This window comes from Anguilla rostrata, chromosome 8, assembly GCF_018555375.3.
Source record: "Anguilla rostrata isolate EN2019 chromosome 8, ASM1855537v3, whole genome shotgun sequence".
Lineage (NCBI taxonomy): Eukaryota > Metazoa > Chordata > Actinopteri > Anguilliformes > Anguillidae > Anguilla > Anguilla rostrata.
The window spans coordinates 20,775,406-20,796,533 of record NC_057940.1 but is presented as its reverse complement, the minus strand read 5'-3'; the positions used below and the strand labels follow the sequence as shown (position 1 = coordinate 20,796,533).

Sequence of the window (21,128 nt, the reverse complement as noted above, 5' to 3'; positions counted from 1 at the left end):
CTTGTAATGGTCACACCAGGGTTATGTTGATATACAGTAAATCGCCCATCATGATTGACTTGTTTACATTAGTAAACGGCACACTTGCAAAGCAATGCTTGCACACAGACATGTTGTATGACATTAAGTAGAATATGTGGGTGGCAAACTGAATGGATTGTTTTTTTTTTTAAAGGAACCACTGCATGCCTAGTCTATATAGTCACTCTAGCCCCATCATACTCATTCAGGCACAAATAGGCTTCACGCTGTTGGAATGAATGTTTGCTTAAACTTAAGGGTATATTTATGTCTACTCTATATTTCGACAAAATAATTCCTTTCACATGAGCCAGTCCATTCTTTTGGCTCATGGCTCAGTGAGCAATGTCTGCTAATTTATGAATGAAAAAATGAGGCTCAATGTTATATTGAAACAGGGTGATCCCTGAAATGTACTGCTTTTTATCAATAGCAAGTTGTCTTAGGGCAGGAATGACCAAGTGTGTGACAATAGAATAAAACATATATTGGATATGGTATGCACCAAGACAGCAGTGCTGTTTTTCTAATTTTATAATAACTTATTTTACTTTTGCTGATAATACAAAATATAATTGACACATGCTGCGGCTTAATTTAGAACTGTCTGGGATGTGACCTTGGGACTATCTGTTTATCCACTTCACCCCATGCTGCCCAAAAGTGCCTACATGGCAAAAGGCAAAAATTAATTCAGTCTTAAGATGTATTTTAGTCATATATTTACATTTAAAAGCCTATTTCTATTACTATTTTTACTAAGTAAGTTAAAAGGATTGCCAATTAGTTTTTTTGAGCTCATTTCAAGTGTCAATGGTTAAGACAATTTCACTTGTCAAGTACAGTAGCTTAAGCAAATGTTTTGTACTTGAGTGGGGAAAAAAATGTATATTTTGACTCAATACCAGACTAAAACACAGACTTTTTTGCAATGTAAATGACCCTCTCCTCTTTTGCACTTCAGCTCCAAGAAAGCACCCTCCAGACCCCCCAGTCAACCCTGTGGTGAGGAACAAGACCAGCTCTTCGCTCATGTTGTGCTGGTTGCCACCAGACACTGACCGACCTGTGCCCATCTCTGGCTATGTGGTGGAGAGGAAGAAGTTGGGCACCCAAACTTGGGTGAAATGCCACATCTCTGCTTTTGTATCCAGCACTGAATTTACAGTCAGCGGGATCACAGAAGAGGCCAGCTACCAGTTCCGCATTACTGCCGTGAACGACTTTGGCCAGAGCCCTTGTTTGGAAGTGCCTGGAACCTTCTACCTTGGTGGGTCTTGTGTCCCTGTGTGTTCTCTAACACAGTGCACACCTCACCACTGCTCTGTGTGTTTTTTAATGCAACACACACTATACAGCAGTATAAGACTAAAATAGCTCTATGCATTCTTCATAGCGCCACTCTGCACAGTCTCTGACAGAATACATACCATAGCCCTGAGCTTCCTTATACACAACATACACCATATCAAAGCTCCAAGAATTCATTAACTCTGTGTCACGGTCCTGTTCATTCTGTAATCCGGCATGCGCTGCTCGGAGCTTAGTCCTCAAATTTTCAGATACCATAGTTCCTCTGCAAAAAACTTGAATCAGAACTGTCTTGTGTATGGACATTTCTTAAATGTTTATAGTATTAGGGCCTGAATTTCCATGAATTTAAGCTGAAGTAAAAGTAGATAAAGAAATGAATGTTTTTAAGGGCTGAGAGTCTGTGGCTGTTGATTTCTGTCGGGAACCCTGAAAAGTGCCAAACTCTCTGTGCTGTATAGGTATGGGGCATCCCTCGCCAAGGCATAACTAGGCTGGATGGCATACCTGCCATCCCAAAAGAATCTTTGGATTTTATTAGCAGAGTAGTCCTGTTGTGGTTTGACTGTCCCTGCTCTGTGTCCTGTCTCCCTAGAGCCCACCGGGGAGGTGAAGTCTGGCCTGGTGAACAGCACCGCCACGGAGGGCGAGGAGGCCTCCTTCACCGTGGAGCTGTCGGCCATCTGCTCGGGCTCCTGGTCACTGAATGGTCACACCCTGCGCAGTGGCGGGGACTACCTCATCACCCGCAACAAGACCACCCACGTGCTGCTCATCCGCCAGGTCCGGCAGGAGCTCCACGGGGCCACGCTGCTGTTCACGGGTGGTGGCGCTGAGAGCTCATGCACGCTCAGCGTGAAGGGTGAGTTGGGAAGGCCTCCGCAGGGCCCATAGACCCGACATGCAGTGATTCATGTACTGAGAAATGGGATAACACAAAATAACACAATATGACATGACATGACATAGCATAACATTACAGTACACAGCATAACATAATACTGAGAACAAACCAATCAGTCCAATGCTCACCATTTCCCTACCACTAAAATGTACCTAGTGCTCAGTTTGCCTACAAGCTAGATAGTATCTAGCACCGTATCAACCCTGGTATTGAAAACCCCTTGCCTCTAGCACATATCCTGGCAAGCTATTCCACGCAGTGATTACTCTGTGTTAAACCACTGTGGGATCCACAGTGTGGACTGCATAATGTTAACTGCTGTGTGATTTATTCATTTACTTGCTTACATGTTTGGCAGGGATAATGCACAAATGTCAGCATACAGTAGATATATGTGTATCCAGCAAATTGCACCACCAGAATTAGCTCAGAGGATAATTTGAATCTGTAGTAAACATATCGGCAGGGATGCAGCAGGTTGAAATCAGCTTTGTTCTGCTAAGGGTTGGGTGGTTTTTTTATTTTTTATATGTCTCTATATAGAAATATGTCTTTTAATTAGCAGCATATAGCATTCTAAGCACATATTCTCCTGATTACTGAAACAACGTTTTTTAATGTGCCAGGCTACCAGTCAGCTTCCATTTTTATGCACACAATATTTGTTTTGTTTAGGCTTAAAGCTGTAAAGAACTTGGAATCGACATTCTAAAGACGCATAAAATCTCACTAATGGAAATGTTGTTACTGAGAGAAAAGTAGCTGTGAATGGCTGCTGTAGTATTGGGGCCTGTAGGTTGGAAACGGTCACCTGCCTGATGGCATCAGAGTGCCCATGCTTCAAGCTGCAGAGGTCTTTAAACGAAAATGTTTGTGTTATGGTGCTGACTTGAGAGACATGGTCGATGACTCCATATTGAGAAGAGAGTGAGAGGATTGGCTAAAAAGAACTCTACTACCTTCATCTTAAGCTTTAAATAGAGAGAGGTGATTAGTACAAAGATGTGACTTGAATGTATACAAATATTTGAGCAGTCAACATGCCTCAGCGTGTATTGACGTGTAGCTTAGTATCTAAGGGGACAGCAGAATGCTACAAATTTTCATAACACTGGCAAGAACAAACAATGTTTTTTCTAACATGGACTGATTTAGTCCATTCACTTTCGTGCTCTGAAGTGGAAACTTAAAATCTCAATTGTTGGAGCTGCTTTCTGAGGTGATATCTGTATTTCGCAGCTGCCCCAGCACAGTTCACCAATAAATCTGCGCAGACAGAGGTGGTGAGCTGCACCGAACATTCCTCTGCGCAGCTGCATGCAGAAGTGTCGGACACCAAGATCTCGGTGCGTAAATGGAGAACGCCGCATGTTTGAATTTCACTCTTTTTAAAATTATCCTCCTATGACCCAGCGATTCATTTTTGTACCCTGTAGGGGGCTTGAGTATCTGGTCTTAATTTGTAGAACCATATATTCTACTGTGCAGAAGGTAGCACTGTCGCCTCACACCAAGGAGGGCTTTCTGTGTGGAGTTTGCATGTTCTCCCTGTGTCCATGTGTGTTTCCCCCGGGTACTCTAGTTCTTCACATAGCCCAAAGACATGCGCGTTAGGCTAATTGGATACTCTAAATTGCCCATGGGTATGAGTGGGTAAGTGAATGGTGTGTGTGCCCTGGGATGAAATAGCGGCCTGTCCCCTGGGATGAATTGGCAGCCTGTGTCTCGCCCAGTGCATGCTGAGATAGGCTTCTGGCCCCCGCAAACCTGACCTGGGAATAAGTGGTTTAGATAATGGATGGATAGACTTTTTCTCATCCAAGACACTTGTGTTATGTCAAAAAATGTAAATAAACAGGTTCTTCTACCGGGTCTCCAGAGGTTACTGGAGATGACCTTTCCTACTATGTGCTGGTCTGCAAGTTGGATGACAAGTTTTTTTAAGTAATACATGCTGTAATGCGGAAACTGACTGTAATGGCAACTGAATATTTAATTCATTTTTACAACACAGTCTAATCATAATGACAAATTATATTACGTCTTCATTATAATTATTTTATACTTAAATTGTTATTGGGAATACCCTACAGTACATTTATGAATCGTGTATGAAATCACATTAATTGCATCATGGAATTATACTTATTATTTATACTTTTCTGGGTGCAGGTAGTCTGGATGAAGGATGGCCGGGAACTGAAGATGGGTAAGAAGTATGAGAGCGTGTGCTCAGACCGCACGCGCCTGCTCATGGTCCACAACATGACCGAGGAGGACGCGGGCACCTACGAGTGCGTCTGCGATGGAGACCGAATGTCCCTTCAGCTGGCTCTTAAAGGTAATGTCTGGACAGCAGAGTTTTGCACGGAAATCGCTGCATGAAACTCATAGGAGGGCCAATTAATTTTCAGCTAATTAAATGCTTCAAATACTAAAATACTACTGCTTCCATAATTTTGAACATTTCTTTGTTAATACTTAGCAGCAGTATACTGTAGGTATGTTTTGTAGCCTACAAAATTACTGAATTAGTCATGGGTATTTAAGGGCATAAAAACTGTTCTAAGCTAAGCTCTGGAACATCTGTTGGTTATGGCTATCTTCCTATACTGGTATGTACATAGCCAAGAGGAAGGGGCTAGGTGAGAGGTAGAGAGATTGAGCTGCAAAGCAGCCGTATTCAGCTCTAAGTTAAGCATAATAAAGGTCAGTGTGGTGTGATAATGTAGTGTTGCTTCTGAGGCCTCTGTTTCACTGAAGCAAACAAACCCCATTACTGTGTCAAACTTATATGTCATGTCTGGTTATAAAATACACTAACTGGTTAGATTTGTTTTCCCTTGATGTTAACTATTTTGTCTGGAAAGCAGCGGGGATCATCAATTTTTGTGATTTTTTTTTGACAAGTTTATGTGACATCAAAAGACACATTATGTGACATCACACCTCTCTGTCAACTGTGTTCCAAGGGTGTTACAGCATGTTGCATTTTATTTACAGTGCAATGCTCAAGATGGTGATTGTTTGGACTGCAATTAAAATTAATTAAATTAGTCAAAATTACAGTCAAATTAAATAAAGCTGACCGTCTGCACTATAACCAAATATTCATTGTTCCATTTCAAATCCAATGCGGTGGAATACAGGAGCAAAACAACAAAAATTGTGTCACTGTTGTATGGACTGTGTCACTTATGTATGGACTGCATTGTGTATTATTATCATTTAAAAAAACCACAGCCTTGATAATACTGGAAAACCACAGCCACTGGATGACTGAAATGAAATAAAAATGAAGGAATCCTGAGCTAACCGTAATCTGCCAGCTAACCCAGCCAGATGGCAATATTTTCACATTGGCCGGGACCACTTTAGAGAGCATATGTGCGACCTCTGACCTACTGGGTGTGGAAAGCCGCTCATGGCACCTGACACATGCATGGCTTTGAGTAACAGGAGCAGGTGGCTTACAGCTTCAGAGCCAGTTAAAGGAGGGCCCAAGTTCCTTCTGGTACTGCTGTAAATGAAGGCCCCCAGCTGTACACACACAAATACAAACATGCACAAACACACACACACACATGCATGCAAACACACTCACACACGCACTCACACACGCACACACACGCATACGAACACACACACACACACACACACACACCTAGACACAAACACAAATACACAGAAAACACACTCAAAATAAAAAATAAACATGCTGCCACATTAAATACACATTTGCACACATACAAACACAGACACACATGCAAATACACAAGCATATACGGAGAAGCATACACACGTGCACACACACACACACATTCACACATACACTTAGACACAAACACACACATACACGACACTCTCTTTCAAAATACACCTGCTGCTACATTACATACATACACATTTGCACACACACAAACACAGACACACAAACAAACATACACATGCGTGTGCACGTGCACGCACACATACATGCACCTAGACACAAACGCACACATACACATTCGCAGACACACAAACAAAGACACATTCAAATACACAAGCATACACGGACAAGCACACACACACACACGCACAATGGTTTGGAAACGGTGGTGGTACAATGGCAGTGTCATTAACGCGGTGTCATGTGTTTGCCCATCAGAGGATCCAAGCAAGTTAGTGAACAAGCTCAAGGGCGGCAGCACGGTTAAATCCCAGCTCATGGGGGATCTGGAGCTGAGCTGTGAGGTGCCGTCTGCTGCCAGTGTAGTGGTGTGGAAGAAGGATCAGGTGGAGTTGAAGGAGGACCAGAGAACCACCTTCATATCGCAGGGAACAATGCGCAAGCTTCGAATAAAGCGCATCAAGCAGGAGGATGAGGGCTTGTACACCTGCGAGTCCACAGGGGACAAAATGACATTCCGCGTCAAGGTTAAGGGTGAGCGCAACATCGCATGCAGGCTAAGGAGCAGGGCGCATCAAGGCCCCTCCTAGTCTGCAAGCAAAGGGCACTCCAAATATGGCCCTGGGTCCAAATGTGTCTAGTGGGCTAGAGCCATGCCTACTGGTTGAGTGGGCACACACCTGGGTTGTGTTGGCAGATTAGCCAAGTGCTTTAAAGTGTGCTAACTCTCCACGGTGAAAGTTGAGAATGGGAACCCGCACGCTGAGAGAGAGAGAACAAGTCAGAGAAAACCAAGTAGAAGAGGACTGAGCTTAAAAGCTGTGGAGCTGAAGAAACAGAAAGCTCATATCTTTTGCTCTGTTTTGTTTGTTTTGTCTCAATGTTTTACTTCATTGTTTGTACCCAGAACCTGTGAGAGGGGGAGATTAAGATTTTTTGTTTATTTGTGTAATGAATTCACATTCATGCACTCTCTCTATCTCTAATTGCCGGTGAAAACCGGAGTTGCGGATCTCCCTGTGTCCAGCATTTCTCTCCCTCCCAGGGATGACACCCTGTGTGTGACAGTAACATGTGGGGATGTGTACCTGACAATAGAACCTTTTATACACTTTCAATAATTTTACATTTGCAATTCTTTTAAGGCAATAAATGTAACACACAGAGTAGCAGTTCCTTTTGCAGTTTTTCAGGAAAACAAAACCTGGCTTAAAGCCAAACAAACATGCAATCACTGACTTATGGACCTCACTTGACCTGATTTTTAATGCACATTTAGGCCGATTTTGGACTGATTTTTCCCTTTTTCAACTCTCGACATTTCATAGTTTAGTGTTTATTATCAACACATGCTAGTGTTATGTGTATTGATATTTGCATAATTATTGTGCTGATTTTATACTGTGAGCTCCGTAATGCTTGGGACAAAGATTTTTTTTTTCTTGATTTGGCTCTTTACTTCAGAATTTTAAATTTGTGATCAAACAATTCAGATGTGGTTAAAGTGCAGATTCTGCTTTTTTAAATGGTATTTTTATGCATTTTGGTTTCACTATGTAGAAACTACGGCACTTCGTATACATAGATTTCAGGGCTGCGTAACGTTCGGGAAAAGTGGCTTCACAGATGTGTCTTACTAGTCAGGTGTGTTCAATGGCTTCCTTAGTGCTGGTATAAGAGCACTTTCAGTGTCTAGTCTTGATTCTTGTGTGTGATTGCATTTGGAGTCTGTCATTGCCGTTTGTCAAAATGAGAACCAGAGTTGTGAAAATGAAAGTCGAGGAAGCCATTATTTGGCTGCAGAATTAGAAGAAAACAGTCAGAGACATAAGCCGAACCTTAGGCTTACCAAAATCAACTGTTTGGAACATCATTAAGACGAAAGAAGAGTGCATTGGTGAGCGCAGTAATGGGCCTGGTAGACCAAGGAAGACCTTTATGTTATAGCCAATAGGAACTGCCAAAGATCCAAAGCACACCCCCTCATCTGTGGTGGGGGTGTTATGGTTTGGACATGTATGTCTGCCACAGATGCTGGTTCACTTGTCTTCAGTGATGATGTAACTGCTGATAGCAGCAGCAGCAGCAGCAGCAGCAGCAGCAGAATTAATTCAGTGAATGAAGTGTGCTTGAAGCTTATCCATTCAAGGTCAACTGCATGCCTCAAAACTCATTTGTACTTTATCCTACTGCAAGACGATGATCCCAAACATGCTGCTTAAGCAACAAAGGAGTTTTACAAAGCTAAGAACTAGAATTCTTGACAGGTGAAGTATCCCAATCTGTTCCCCTTTGCACATGTGGTTCATATGCTGAAGAGAAAACTTAAGGCAACTAGCCCCTGAAACAAGCAGGAGCTGAAGATGGGTGCAGTACAGCAGCTGGTGATGTCTATGGGTCACAGACTTCAAGCAGTTATTGCATTCAAAGGACATGCAATGAAGTATTTAAAATTACCTCTTCATTTACATAAAATTAATATGTACCAAACATTATGGTGCCCAGAAATGTGGCAAATGTATAAAATGTGTTGCTAATTTATTCATAATAAAACCAAAGTGAATTAAAGCTGAGCAAGTGTCTTTTAATCGCATGCTTTATTACAAATCTGAAATTGTGGAGTACAGAGCCTAATCAAGACTGCAGATGAAAATTAGCTGAAGCTAGTAGTAAGCTATGTTCACTATTGTACATTGTCCCTTACATGTAAAATAAAATAAATAACTGCATGGGTTATTGAAATGAGCTTGCTAACACATTTCCTTTTGTCTTCTAGAATCGCAAGCAATGCTTACGAAGAAGGCAATGACAAAGACTGAGTTCTCCTCCTCTTGTGGAGAGACTGTGGTCTTGTCCTGTGAAGTGAATCAGGCTAATGCTCAGGGGAAGTGGCTCAGGATGGGACAGGAAGTGAAGATAGGTGCAGACTCTATAGTTGAAGCCAAAGGAACAACCAGAAAGCTGATACTGAAAAACACAAAGGCTGGGGATGCTGGCGCGTACTCGTATAAACTCCCTGACGATGAGATATCATTCAATGTGAACATCAAAGGTAAGAGAAATAAGTTGTCATACATTATTTTCAAACAATCAGTGTTAATGTTCAGGCATCTATTCAGGCAAGTATTTATAGAATACATTTCTGCAGTAAAATGGGAGAAATTTCTTAAATAGTGTAATGGACAATTTTTTGTTCCACAGATTTCATATGTTATGTAGTGCTCAGAAATTAGATAAATCATACAGATCTAATACTTTTTTTTTCTAATAATACTTTTCTGCATATTTTTCCATTTTATTTTAATCCAAAGCAATATTTGTCCTGTTCTATTTGTATTGTTTCAAAGAGTTTCCGTGTCTCCTGTTAAATCTTTATTGTGCATGCTCTTAATGTTGCAATTACAGTAGACATTGTGTGTTCATGATAGTAATGTTTGTACAATGTGTACCATAGCCTCTGTCTGTCCCTCCACTGTTTGAGTCAGTTTGTTCTGGATGTGAAAGTCTGCTAAGTCTCCCGTACCACCCCATTTTGGTGCAATCCAGAGCAGTGTTTGTTGTTACGGTGTTGGGAAACTGAAGTGCTCAGAACTGCAGGTTTGTGTTGATGTACCTGCCCGTTCCACCATTCTCCTCTCAGAAACCAAGGCTGTGTTTGTAAACAAGGAGTCTGTACAGAAGGATGTAAAAGCCTTTCTGTCTGAGAAAGCTACTCTGAGTTGTGAGTTGTCCGACTCTCAGACTGAGGTGAAATGGTACAAGGAGGGAAAACTGCTGAGCTCAAGCAGGAAGATCCATGTGGAGTCAAAGGGGAAGAACCGCCAGCTGGTGTTTGACAGCGTGGAGAAGAAGGATGCTGGGGAGTACACCTGTGAGGCTGGAGCAGAGAAGCTGGTCTTTAAGATTCAGGTGGAAGGTAGGGAGGGACTCTCTGCTGTCTACCTCTGCTTAGCCTCCCTTTGGCTTCAATCTTTGGAGATGCTGTCCCTGTCTGTCTGCTTCAATATTTGTGCAACAGAGAAGCTGGTCTTTAAGATTCAGGTGGAAGGTAGGGAGGGTCTGTCTGCTGTCTGCCCCTGGTTACTCTGCTTTGGGCTTCAGTTTTTGGTATATATGTGTTCCTGTCTGTCAGCTTCAATATTTATACATCTTTTCTGTGTTTATGGAAAAATTGGGATTCTCACTCTGAGGTCCCATGTCTGTTGGTGTTTTCAGGCAAAGAGGATTCATGTTTGTCGATCTGTCAGTGCTTGATCTCCTTTTGGCTTCATTTCATCTTCATCTGTCTGCTGCAGTGTATATTTTTGGTGCAGTTTTTCCTTAAAAGGAAACTACAATTTGGTACTTTATTAATTACTGTATCTCTAGCAGAACAATAATTTCACAAATATTTAGTAATTGTTGATAATTACTATCTGGAATGTGCAATCATCAAAAAAGTAAAAAAACAAATACAGTGAAGTTCTTAATTTATTTTATATTCCTGCAACTTTCCATACTTTCCATTGTTTGTGCGGCTCATGCCACACGTTTCAGCTATCGTAATCATCACCATTTGTCTCAAAAAGTTTGTTGGAGAAGCCATTTAATTCATGAAAAATTTTAAATGCTGCAAAATCTGATGTGGCTGACTTTAGGAGTCCTTGAGGCAAATTTTGAGTTCATGAGGAGAGGGTCCTATGTAAGAAAATTTGTGACTCTCACTGAAATATTATCGCCTTTGTGATAAGTTGTCTCGAAATGTAATTTCTGAGGCATAGCAAAGCTTCACATGAGCTGCCATGTTCATTTGTTGTAGAATTTGAAATCTTGCTTTCGCAAATCAGAAGTTGTTTTGGCAACGAAAATGTTTTGGTTTTGATTTCTGATTATAATGAACGTGTCATATTGGTTGAGACCTCAGCATGTCCGCTTGCCTGTCCAGTCAAGAGCAGTATCTCCATTTGTGATGTTGGGAAAGTGAAGTGCTCAGAACTGCAGGTTTGTGTTGATGTACCTGCCCGTTCCATCGCTCTGCCCTCAGAACCCCAGGCCATTTTTGCAAACAAGGGTTCTGTACAGAAGGAAGTAAAAGCCATTCTTTCTGAGAAAGCCGCTCTGAGCTGTGAGGTGTCCGACACTCAGACTGAGTTGAAATGGTACAAGGAGGGCAAACTGCTGAGCTCAAGCAGGAAGATCCATGTGGAGTCAAAGGGGAAGAGTCGCCAGCTGGTGTTTGACAGCGTGGAGAAGAAGGATGCTGGGGAGTACACCTGTGAGGCTGGAGCAGAGAAGCTGGTCTTTAAGATTCAGGTGGAAGGTAGGGAGGCACTCTCTGCTATCTACCCCTGCTTGGCCTCCCTTTGGCGTCAATCTTTGGAGGTGCTGTCTCTGTCTGTCTGCTTCAATATTCATGGAACGTTTCTGTGTTCCTCGAAGAGAAATTGGAATTCTCACACTGAGGTCCCTTGTCTATAGATATGTTCAGCTAGGGTGATTATTGTGTTTGTATGTCTGTTCGTGCTTGATCTCCCTTTTGTTGGATTTCATTTTCAATGTCTGCTGCAGTGTTTATACGGGCTACTGTTATTCCTCTAAAGGAAACTGTTGATTTACACTTTTAAAATTACTGTAGCTCTACTAGAACTATCATATCACACAAAGTTTTCTAATTGTGTATGGTTACTACCTGGAGTGTGCATTCATCAAAAAAGTTAGAAAGGAAAAAGAATAAAGAGTGAATTTCATAAGTTTATTTTACATTCTTACAACTGTATGTACTTTCCAGTGGTTTTGCAGCTCATACCATACTTATTTATGTTTCAACTATTTTGGTTATCATCGTCTGTCTCTAGAAATTTCTATGACAAGCTTTTTGCATCTGAAAAATTCACAAAGGCAAAAAAATCTAATGTGGCCGACTAGGTGTCCTTGAAGCAAATTTGTACCTCATGAGGAGAAGGACATGTGTACAAAATTTTTAATTTTGAGCCTCTTGGTCAAGTCATATAGTCTTCATGATAAGTTGTCTTGCAATCTAATTTCTGTAGCATAGCAGATAAGCAGATGAGATGTCCTGTTGATTTGTGGTAGAATTTGTGACATCATTTTACTTGTGATGTTGGGAAACTGAAGTGCTCAGAACTGCAGGTTTGTGTTGATGTACCTGCCCATTCCACCATTCTCCTCTCAGAAACCAAGGCTGTGTTTGCAAACAAGGAGTCTGTACAGAAGGATGTAAAAGCCATTCTGTCTGAGAAAGCTACTCTGAGTTGTGAGGTGTCCGACTCTCAGACTGAGGTGAAATGGTACAAGGACGGAAAACTGCTGAGCTCAAGCAGGAAGATCCACGTGGAGTCAAAGGGGAAGAGCCGCCAGCTGGTGTTTGACAGCGTGGAGAAGAAGGATGCTGGGGAGTACACCTGTGAGGCTGGAGCAGAGAAGCTGGTCTTTAAGATTCAGGTGGAAGGTAGGGAGGCACTCTCTGCTATCTACCCCTGCTTGGCCTCCCTTTGGCTTCAATCTTTGGAGATGCTGTCCCTGTCTGTCTGCTTCAATATTTGTGCAACAGAGAAGCTGGTCTTTAAGATTCAGGTGGAAGGTAGGGAGGGTCTGTCTGCTGTCTGCCCCTGGTTACTCTGCTTTTGGCTTCAGTTTATGGTATATATGTGTTCCTGTCTGTCAGCTTCAATATTTATACATCTTTTCTGTGTTTATGGAAAAAAATTGGGATTCTCACTCTGAGGTCCCATGTCTGTTGGTGTTTTCAGGCAAAGAGGATTCATGTTTGTCGATCTGTCCGTGCTTGATCTCCGTTTGGCTTCATTTCATCTCCATCTGTCTGCTGCAGTGTATATTTGTGGTGCAGTTTTTCCTCAAAAGGAAACTACAATTTGGTACTTTATTAATTACTGTATCTCTAGCAGAACAATAATTTCACAAATATTAGTAATTGTTGATAATTACTATCTGGAATGTGCAATCATCAATAAAGTAAAAAAACAAATACAGTGAAATTCTTAATTTATTTTATATTCCTCAACTTTCCATACTTTCCATTGTTTGTGCAGCTCATGCCACAGGTTTCAGCTATCGTAATCATCACCTTTTGTCTGAAAAAGTTTGTTGGAGAAGCCGTTTAATTCATGAAAAAATTTAAATGCTGCAAAATCTGATGTGGCTGACTTTAGGAGTCCTTGAGGCAAATTTTGAGTTCATGAGGAGAGGGTCCTATGTAAGAAAATTTGTGACTCTCACTGAAATATTATCGCCTTTGTGATAAGTTGTCTCGAAATGTAATTTCTGAGGCGTAGCAAAGCTTCACATGAGCTGCCATGTTCATTTGTTGTAGAATTTGAAATCTTGCTTTCGCAAATCAGAAGTTGTTTGGGCAATGAAAATGTTTTGGTTTTGATTTCTGATTATAATGAACGTGTCGTATTGGTTGAGACCTCAGCATGTCCGCTTGCCTGTCCAGTCAAGAGCAGTATCTCCATTTGTGATGTTGGGAAAGTGAAGTGCTCAGAACTGCAGGTTTGTGTTGATGTACCTGCCCGTTCCATCGCTCTGCCCTCAGAACCCCAGGCCATTTTTGCAAACAAGGGTTCTGTACAGAAGGAAGTAAAAGCCATTCTTTCTGAGAAAGCCGCTCTGAGCTGTGAGGTGTCCGACACTCAGACTGAGTTGAAATGGTACAAGGAGGGCAAACTGCTGAGCTCAAGCAGGAAGATCCATGTGGAGTCAAAGGGGAAGAACCGCCAGCTGGTGTTTGACAGCGTGGAGAAGAAGGATGCTGGGGAGTACACCTGTGAGGCTGGAGCAGAGAAGCTGGTCTTTAAGATTCAGGTGGAAGGTAGGGAGGCACTCTCTGCTATCTACCCCTGCTTGGCCTCCCTTTGGCGTCAATCTTTGGAGGTGCTGTCTCTGTCTGTCTGCTTCAATATTCATGGAACGTTTCTGTGTTCCTCGAAGAGAAATTGGAATTCTCACACTGAGGTCCCTTGTCTGCAGATATGTTCAGCTAGGGTGATTTTTGTGTTTGTATGTCTGTTTGTGCTTGATCTCCTTTTTGCTTGATTTCGTTTTTAATGTCTGCTGCAGTGTTTATATGGGCTACTGTTTTTCCTTTAAAGGAAACTGTTGATTTACACTTTTTAAATTACTGTAGCTCTACTAGAACAATCATATCACACAAAGTTTTATAATTGCATATGGTTACTACCTGGAGTGTGCATTCATCAAAAACGTGTAAAATGAATAGAGTAAATTTTAAAGTTTATTTTCCATTCTTACAACTTTATGTACTTTCCAGTGGTTTTGCAGCTCATGTCATACTTATTTATGTTTCAACAACTCTGGTTATCATCGTCTGTCTCTAGAAATTTGTATGACAAGCTTTTTGCATCTGGAAAATTCACGAAGGCAAAAAATCTAATGTGGCCGACTAGGTGTCCTTGACGCAAATTTGTACCTCATGAGGAGAGGGAACTCTGTACAAAATTTTGAGCCTCTTGGTCAAACCATATCGTCTTCATAATAAGTTGTCTTGCAATCTAATTTCTGTAGCATAGCAGATAAGCAGATGAAATGTCTTGTTGATTTGTGGTAGAATTTGTGACATCATTTTACTTGTAATGTTGGGAAACTGGAGTGCACAGAACTGCAGGTTTGTGTTGATGTACCTGCCCGTTCCACCATTCTCCTCTCAGAAACCAAGGCTGTGTTTGCAAACAAGGAGTCTGTACAGAAGGAGGTAAAAGCCATTCTGTCTGAGAAAGCTACTCTGAGTTGTGAGGTGTCCGACACTCAGACTGAGGTGAAATGGTACAAGGAGGGAAAACTGCTGAGCTCAAGCAGGAAGATCCACGTGGAGTCAAAGGGGAAGAGCCGCCAGCTGGTGTTTGACAGCGTGGAGAAGAAGGATGCTGGGGAGTACACCTGTGAGGCTGGAGCAGAGAAGCTGGTCTTTAAGATTCAGGTGGAAGGTAGGGACGGCATCTCTGCTCTCTGCTTCTGGTTGCTCTGCTTTTGGATTCAGTCTTTGGTATATACGTGCTCTTGTCTGTCTGTCTTCAATGTCTATGCCTTGTTTCTGTGTTCCTGGAAAGAAATTGAGATTCTCACACTGAAGTCCCATGTCTCCACACATTTTCAGCTGGGGAGGATTATGTTCGTCAGTCTGTCCATGCTTGGTCTTTTTTGTCTCCATCTGTCCGCTGCAGTGTTTCTATGGGCTACTGTTTTTTGCAAAAGGAAACTTCAATTTGATTCTTCCTTTCTTACTGTTGCTTTACTTGAGCAATAATATTACACCACTTTCGTAATTGGTTATAATGACTCTGGTGTCTGCTATAATAAAATTTTTTTAAACAATTAATAATAGAGTGAATTTCGTTACTTCATTTTACATTCTTGCAACATTTTATAATTCCCAGTGTGTGTGCAGGTCATACCTTACTAATTTATGTCTCATTTATAGTGGTTATTGTTGTCTATCTAAAGAAGTTTGTAGAAGAAGCATTTTAAGGATTTTTGAAAAATTCTAAATAAAAAAAATCCAATGTGGCTGACTTTAGGGGTGCTTGAGGCAAATTTGTACCTTATGAGGAGAAGGACCTAGGAACTAGATTTTGTTACTCTCGGTCAAATCATATAGTCTTCATGATAAGTTGTCTTGAAATGCCATTTTTGTAGTACAGCATATGAGCAGATAAAGTGCCTGGTTAATTTGTTGAAGAATTTGGATTTTCATTTTAATAAATCCGAAATGGTTCTGTCAAATAAAAGCTGTCCCTTGTTTCAACGTTCAGTATGTCTTGGAATGTTAACACGATACTCCATTTTAATGTGCAAATAATTTTATCTTATTGTATACATGACATATTAAAAAAAACGTATGAGCCAGGCAGGATCAAGTGTTCATGAAGACCAAGGTGTAATAGAGATCAATGATTCTGTTAGAGATGACTGCAGCATTCCCTCTATTAGACATTATTCCTGTTGAAAGGTTTCCATACCACCCTTTTGATGTATCTTAATTTCTTTTTGCGCTCATATTTATTTTCTTTTTAATCTCAGTATAGTATTTTGAAATATATTTTAATCATAGTTGAATCAGTGCAGTGTTTATATTACAATCTCTTCAACATTTTAGTTTTGGTTTTGGTTTCTGTTTGTTATGAATGAGTAAAATATTGGTTGTGACTTCAGAACATCTACGTGCCTCTCCAGTCAAGAGAAGTATCTCCTGTTGTGATGTTGGTAAACTCAGGTGCAAAGAACTGCCTGTTTGTGTTGATGTACCTGCCCTTTCTACCTTTCCCCTCAGAACCCCAGGCTGTTTTTGCAAACAAGGAGTCTGTACAGAAGGAGGTAAAAGTCATTCTTTCTGAGAAAGCCACTCTGAGCTGTGAGGTGTCCGACACTCAGACTGAGGTGAAATGGTACAAGGAGGGAAAACTGCTGAGCTCAAGCAGGAAGATCCACGTGGAGTCAAAGGGGAAGAGCCGCCAGCTGGTGTTTGACAGCGTGGAGAAGAAGGATGCTGGGGAGTACACCTGTGAGGCTGGAGCAGAGAAGCTGGTCTTTAAGATTCAGGTGGAAGGTAGGGGGGACTCTCTGCTGTCTGCTTCTGGTTGGTTTTCCTTTTGAGGGGACATTTTATGGGAACATTTTGTAAGGAATCTTTTTTTTTTGCTGTGGAGGTAATTGCTGGTCATCAAAATTATTTAATGCCAATCAGCATTGATATCATCTTATCTATTAAATTGTGAGATAGCTATGCCCTATCTTAATAGTTTTCTTTCTAGTATTTAGCTTGACAATCCAGGACCAGAACATTGAAGCTTCTTTAGGAAGAGAGGGTGCGGGAGGGTATTTGGTAGGACTTCAAGTGGATTTGGTCAAATATATAATGTCTATATTTATTCCGAAAAGAGCTGATGTGAGCTCAGGGTTTTGATGCTGCCCCGTAATACGACCGCTGTTTCAACTAAGTAACTAATCATGGTCTTTTTTCAAGGCCTTGATGTAAGTATCATCAGATGCATTAGTGCTGGGCTGAAGCAAAAACCAGTACCCACATTAGCCCTTTTCAGATAAGAATGCCCCCCCCCCCCATGTTTGTCCAGTCCAATGTAATGTCTTTTGTTCTGTGTGGTGATTTTGGGAAACTGGACTGCGTCAGTGTGAAGGCTTGCACTGATGTACCTGCCCACTCCACAACTTTTCCCCTCAGAACCCCAGGCTGTTTTTGCAAACAAGGAGTCTTTGCAGAAGGAGGTAAAAGCCGTTCTGTCTGAGAAAGCCACTCTGAGCTGTGAGATGTCCGACACTCAGACTGAGGTGAAATGGTACAAGGACGGAAAACTGCTGAGCTCAAGCAGGAAGATCCATGTGGAGTCGAAGGGGAAGAGCCGCCAGCTGGTGTTTGACAGCGTGGAGAAGAAGGATGCTGGGGAGTACACCTGTGAGGCTGGAGCAGAGAAGCTGGTCTTTAAGATTCAGGTGGAAGGTAGGGAGGGACTCTCTGCTGTCTACCCCTGGATGGTTTTCCTTTAGAGGGGAAATTTTATGGGAACATTTAGTAAGGATTCTTTTTTGCTGTGGAGGTATGGCATTTTACTCATCATAATCTTATCTATTAAATTGTGAGATAGCTATGTCCTATTTTAATAGTTTTCTTTCTAAGTATTTAGCTTGACAATCTAGGACCAGAACATTGAAACTTCATTAGGAAGAAAGGGTCTGGGAGGGTATTTGGTAGGACTTGGAAGCTGGGCCCCTGGTCTTGGGAAAGCCAGGTTGTTCAAGAAAATGAATTTGGTAAAATATTTATTGTCTGTATTTCTTCCAAAAAGTACTGATGTTGGTTCAGGTTTTTGCTGCTGCCCAGTAATACGACCCCTGATTCAACTAAGTAACTGATCATGGTCTACTATATCATGGTCAAGACCTTGATATAGTATCATCAGATGTCTTAGTGCTGGGCTGAAACATAAAATAGTACCCACATCAGCCCTTTTTGAATAAGAGTGGACCCCCCCCCCCCATGTTTGTCCAGTCCAGTGTAATGTATTTTGTTGTGTGTGGTGATTTTGGAAAACTGGACTGCGTCGGTATGAAGCCTTTCACCTATGTACCTGCCCACTCCACAACTTTTCCCCTCAGAACCCCAAGCTGTTTTTGCAAACAAGGAGTCTGTGCAGAAGGAGGTAAAAGCCATTCTGTCTGAGAAAGCCACTCTGAGCTGTGAGATGTCCGACACTCAGACTGAGGTGAAATGGTACAAGGAGGGAAAACTGCTGACCTCAAGCAGGAAGATCCATGTGGAGTCAAAGGGGAAGAGCCGCCAGCTGGTGTTTGACAGCGTGGAGAAGAAGGATGCTGGGGAGTACACCTGTGAGGCTGGAGCAGAGAAGCTGGTCTTTAAGATTCAGGTGGAAGGTAGGGAGGGTCTATCTGCTGTCTGCCTCTGGTTGGTTTTCCTTTAGAGGGGACATTTTATGGGAAAATTTAGTAAGGATTCTTTTTTTGCCTTGGAGGTGTGGCATTTTACTCTGTCATGCAAAGAAGTATTTGAAATGGCCAAATACAGTGTTGATATAATCTTATCTATTAAATTGTGAGATAGCTGTGCCCTATCTTAATAGTTTTCTTTTTAGTATTTAGCTTGACAATCTTGGACCAGAACATTGAAGCTTCATTGGGAAGAGAGGGGTCAGGGAGAGTATTTGGTAGGATTTGGAAGCTGGGCCCCTGGTTTTGGGAAAGCCAGGTTGTTCAAGGAAGTGGATTTGGCCAAATATTTAATGCCTGCATTTTTTCCGAAAAGAGGTGATGTTAGTTCAGGTTTTTGCTGCTGCTTAGTAATACGACCCCTGATTCAACTAAGTAACTAATCATGATCTTTTTTCAAGACCTTGATGTAAGTATCATCAGATGCATTAGTGCTGGGCTGAAACAAAAACCAGTACCCACATTAGCCCGTTTCGGATAAGAAGGCCCCCCCCCATGTTTGTCCAGTCCAGTGTAATGTCTTTTGTTGTGTGTGTTGATTTTGGGAAACTGGACTGCGTCGGTATGAAGCCTTTCACCTATGTACCTGCCCACTCCACAACTTTCCCCCTCAGAATCCAAGGCTGCATTTGCAAACAAGGAGTCTGTACAGAGGGAGGTAAAAGCCATTCTGTCTGAGAAAGCCACTCTGAGCTGTGAGATGTCCGACACTCAGACTGAGGTGAAATGGTACAAGGACGGAAAACTGCTGAGCTCAAGCAGGAAGATCCACGTGGAGTCGAAGGCCAAGAGCCGCCAGCTGGTGTTTGACAGCGTGGAGAAGAAGGATGCTGGGGAGTACACCTGTGAGGCTGGAGCAGAGAAGCTGGTCTTTAAGATTCAGGTGGAAGGTAGGGGGGGACTCTCTGCTTTCTACCCCTGCTTGGTTTTCCTTTGGAGGGGACATTTTATGGGAACATTTTGTAAGGAATCTTTTTTTTTGCTGTGGAGGTATAGCATTTTGCTGTGTCATCCAAAAAATGTATTTAAAATGGCCAAATACAGCATTGATATCATCTTATCTATTAAATTGTGAGATAGCTATGTCCTATTTTAATAGTTTTCTTTCTAAGTATTTAGCTTGACAATCTAGGACCAGAACATTGAAGCTTCATTATGAAGAAAGGGTGCGGGAGGGTATTTGGTAGGACTTGGAAGCTGGGCCCCTGGTCTTGGGAAAGCCAGGTTGTTCAAGAAAATGAATTTGGTAAAATATTTATTGTCTGTATTTCTTCCAAAAAGTACTGATGTTGGTTCAGGTTTTTGCTGCTGCCCAGTAATACGACCCCTGATTCAACTAAGTAACTGATCATGGTCTACTATATCATGGTCAAGACCTTGATATAGTATCATCAGATGTCTTAGTGCTGGGCTGAAACATAAACCAGTACCCACATCAGCCCTTTTTGAATAAGATTGGACGCCCCCCCCCATGTTTGTCTAGTCGAGTGTAATGTCTTTTGTTGTGTGTGGTGATTTTGGGAAACTGGACTGCGTCAGTGTGAAGGCTTGCACTGATGTACCTGCCCACTCCACAACTTTTCCCCTCAGAACCCCAGGCTGTTTTTGCAAACAAGGAGTCTGTGCAGAAGGAGGTAAAAGCCATTCTGTCTGAGAAAGCCACTCTGAGCTGTGAGATGTCCGACACTCAGACTGAGGTGAAATGGTACAAGGACGGAAAACTGCTGAGCTCAAGCAGGAAGATCCATGTGGAGTCGAAGGCCAAGAGCCGCCAGCTGGTGTTTGACAGCGTGGAGAAGAAGGATGCTGGGGAGTACACCTGTGAGGCTGGAGCAGAGAAGCTGGTCTTTAAGATTCAGGTGGAAGGTAGGGAGGGTCTCTCTTCTGTCTACCCCTGGTTGGTTTTCCTTTGGCTTCAGTCTTTGGAGTTGCTTTTTCAGTAGGTCTGTTGCAGTGTCAATATGGTTTATTCTGGTCTTTGAAGAGAATCTGGTATTCTCACACATCTGCAGTGGCTTTCAGTCTGTTGTCACTTGTTTTGTTTGGCTATAGAGCTTCATATTTTTCATTTCTTTTCATTTTCTCCATCGGTCTGTTTCATTGTTCATATGGAAAATTACTTTCCTTGACGCGCAAGTTATTTACAATGAATAATCTTTTCATTATGGTCAAAGCTGTCAGATTGCTGTTCGAAGGATAGTCTGTTTTCATCATAATACTGTCCTAGTCAGTTGGGTATGGATTGACTCAGGCTTTCTGAGGCTCCAGCACCTCCCCATGTCTGTCCAGTCTCGAGCAGTGGCTTTTGCATGTTGCATAGATGGAAAGTCCTGGGGTCAGAAAATAAAAGTCCTGCTGTGTGTTTCTTCCACCCATGAACCTAGACAGCTGATTTCATTAATTAGTTCTACCTCCTGGTTGAAGAATTGTGCTTATTAGCAAATCCAGGTGATTGGTACAAAACATTATGGAGGACTTTTACTTTCTATACCTGGATTTTCTGCCTCT

General features: G+C 42.0%; 1 protein-coding gene across 27 annotated transcripts in view; it reads left to right on the top strand.

Moving 5' to 3' along the window:
* obscnb (obscurin, cytoskeletal calmodulin and titin-interacting RhoGEF b) overlaps positions 1 to 21,128 on the top strand; it is a 112,388-nt gene that overhangs the window by 11,678 nt on the left and 79,582 nt on the right. For 20 of the 27 annotated variants that reach the window (XM_064346969.1, XM_064346974.1, XM_064346967.1 and 17 more), the window contains exons 5-20: positions 986 to 1,291; positions 1,928 to 2,194; positions 3,476 to 3,582; positions 4,409 to 4,577; positions 6,384 to 6,659; positions 8,902 to 9,177; positions 9,766 to 10,041; positions 11,149 to 11,424; positions 12,298 to 12,573; positions 13,681 to 13,956; positions 14,813 to 15,088; positions 16,432 to 16,707; positions 17,341 to 17,616; positions 18,273 to 18,548; positions 19,235 to 19,510; positions 20,211 to 20,486. In XM_064346969.1, coding sequence (XP_064203039.1) covers positions 986 to 1,291; positions 1,928 to 2,194; positions 3,476 to 3,582; positions 4,409 to 4,577; positions 6,384 to 6,659; positions 8,902 to 9,177; positions 9,766 to 10,041; positions 11,149 to 11,424; positions 12,298 to 12,573; positions 13,681 to 13,956; positions 14,813 to 15,088; positions 16,432 to 16,707; positions 17,341 to 17,616; positions 18,273 to 18,548; positions 19,235 to 19,510; positions 20,211 to 20,486 — 4,161 coding nt within the window. The other 7 variants (XM_064346971.1, XM_064346972.1, XM_064346978.1 and 4 more) reach the window with 7 other exon arrangements.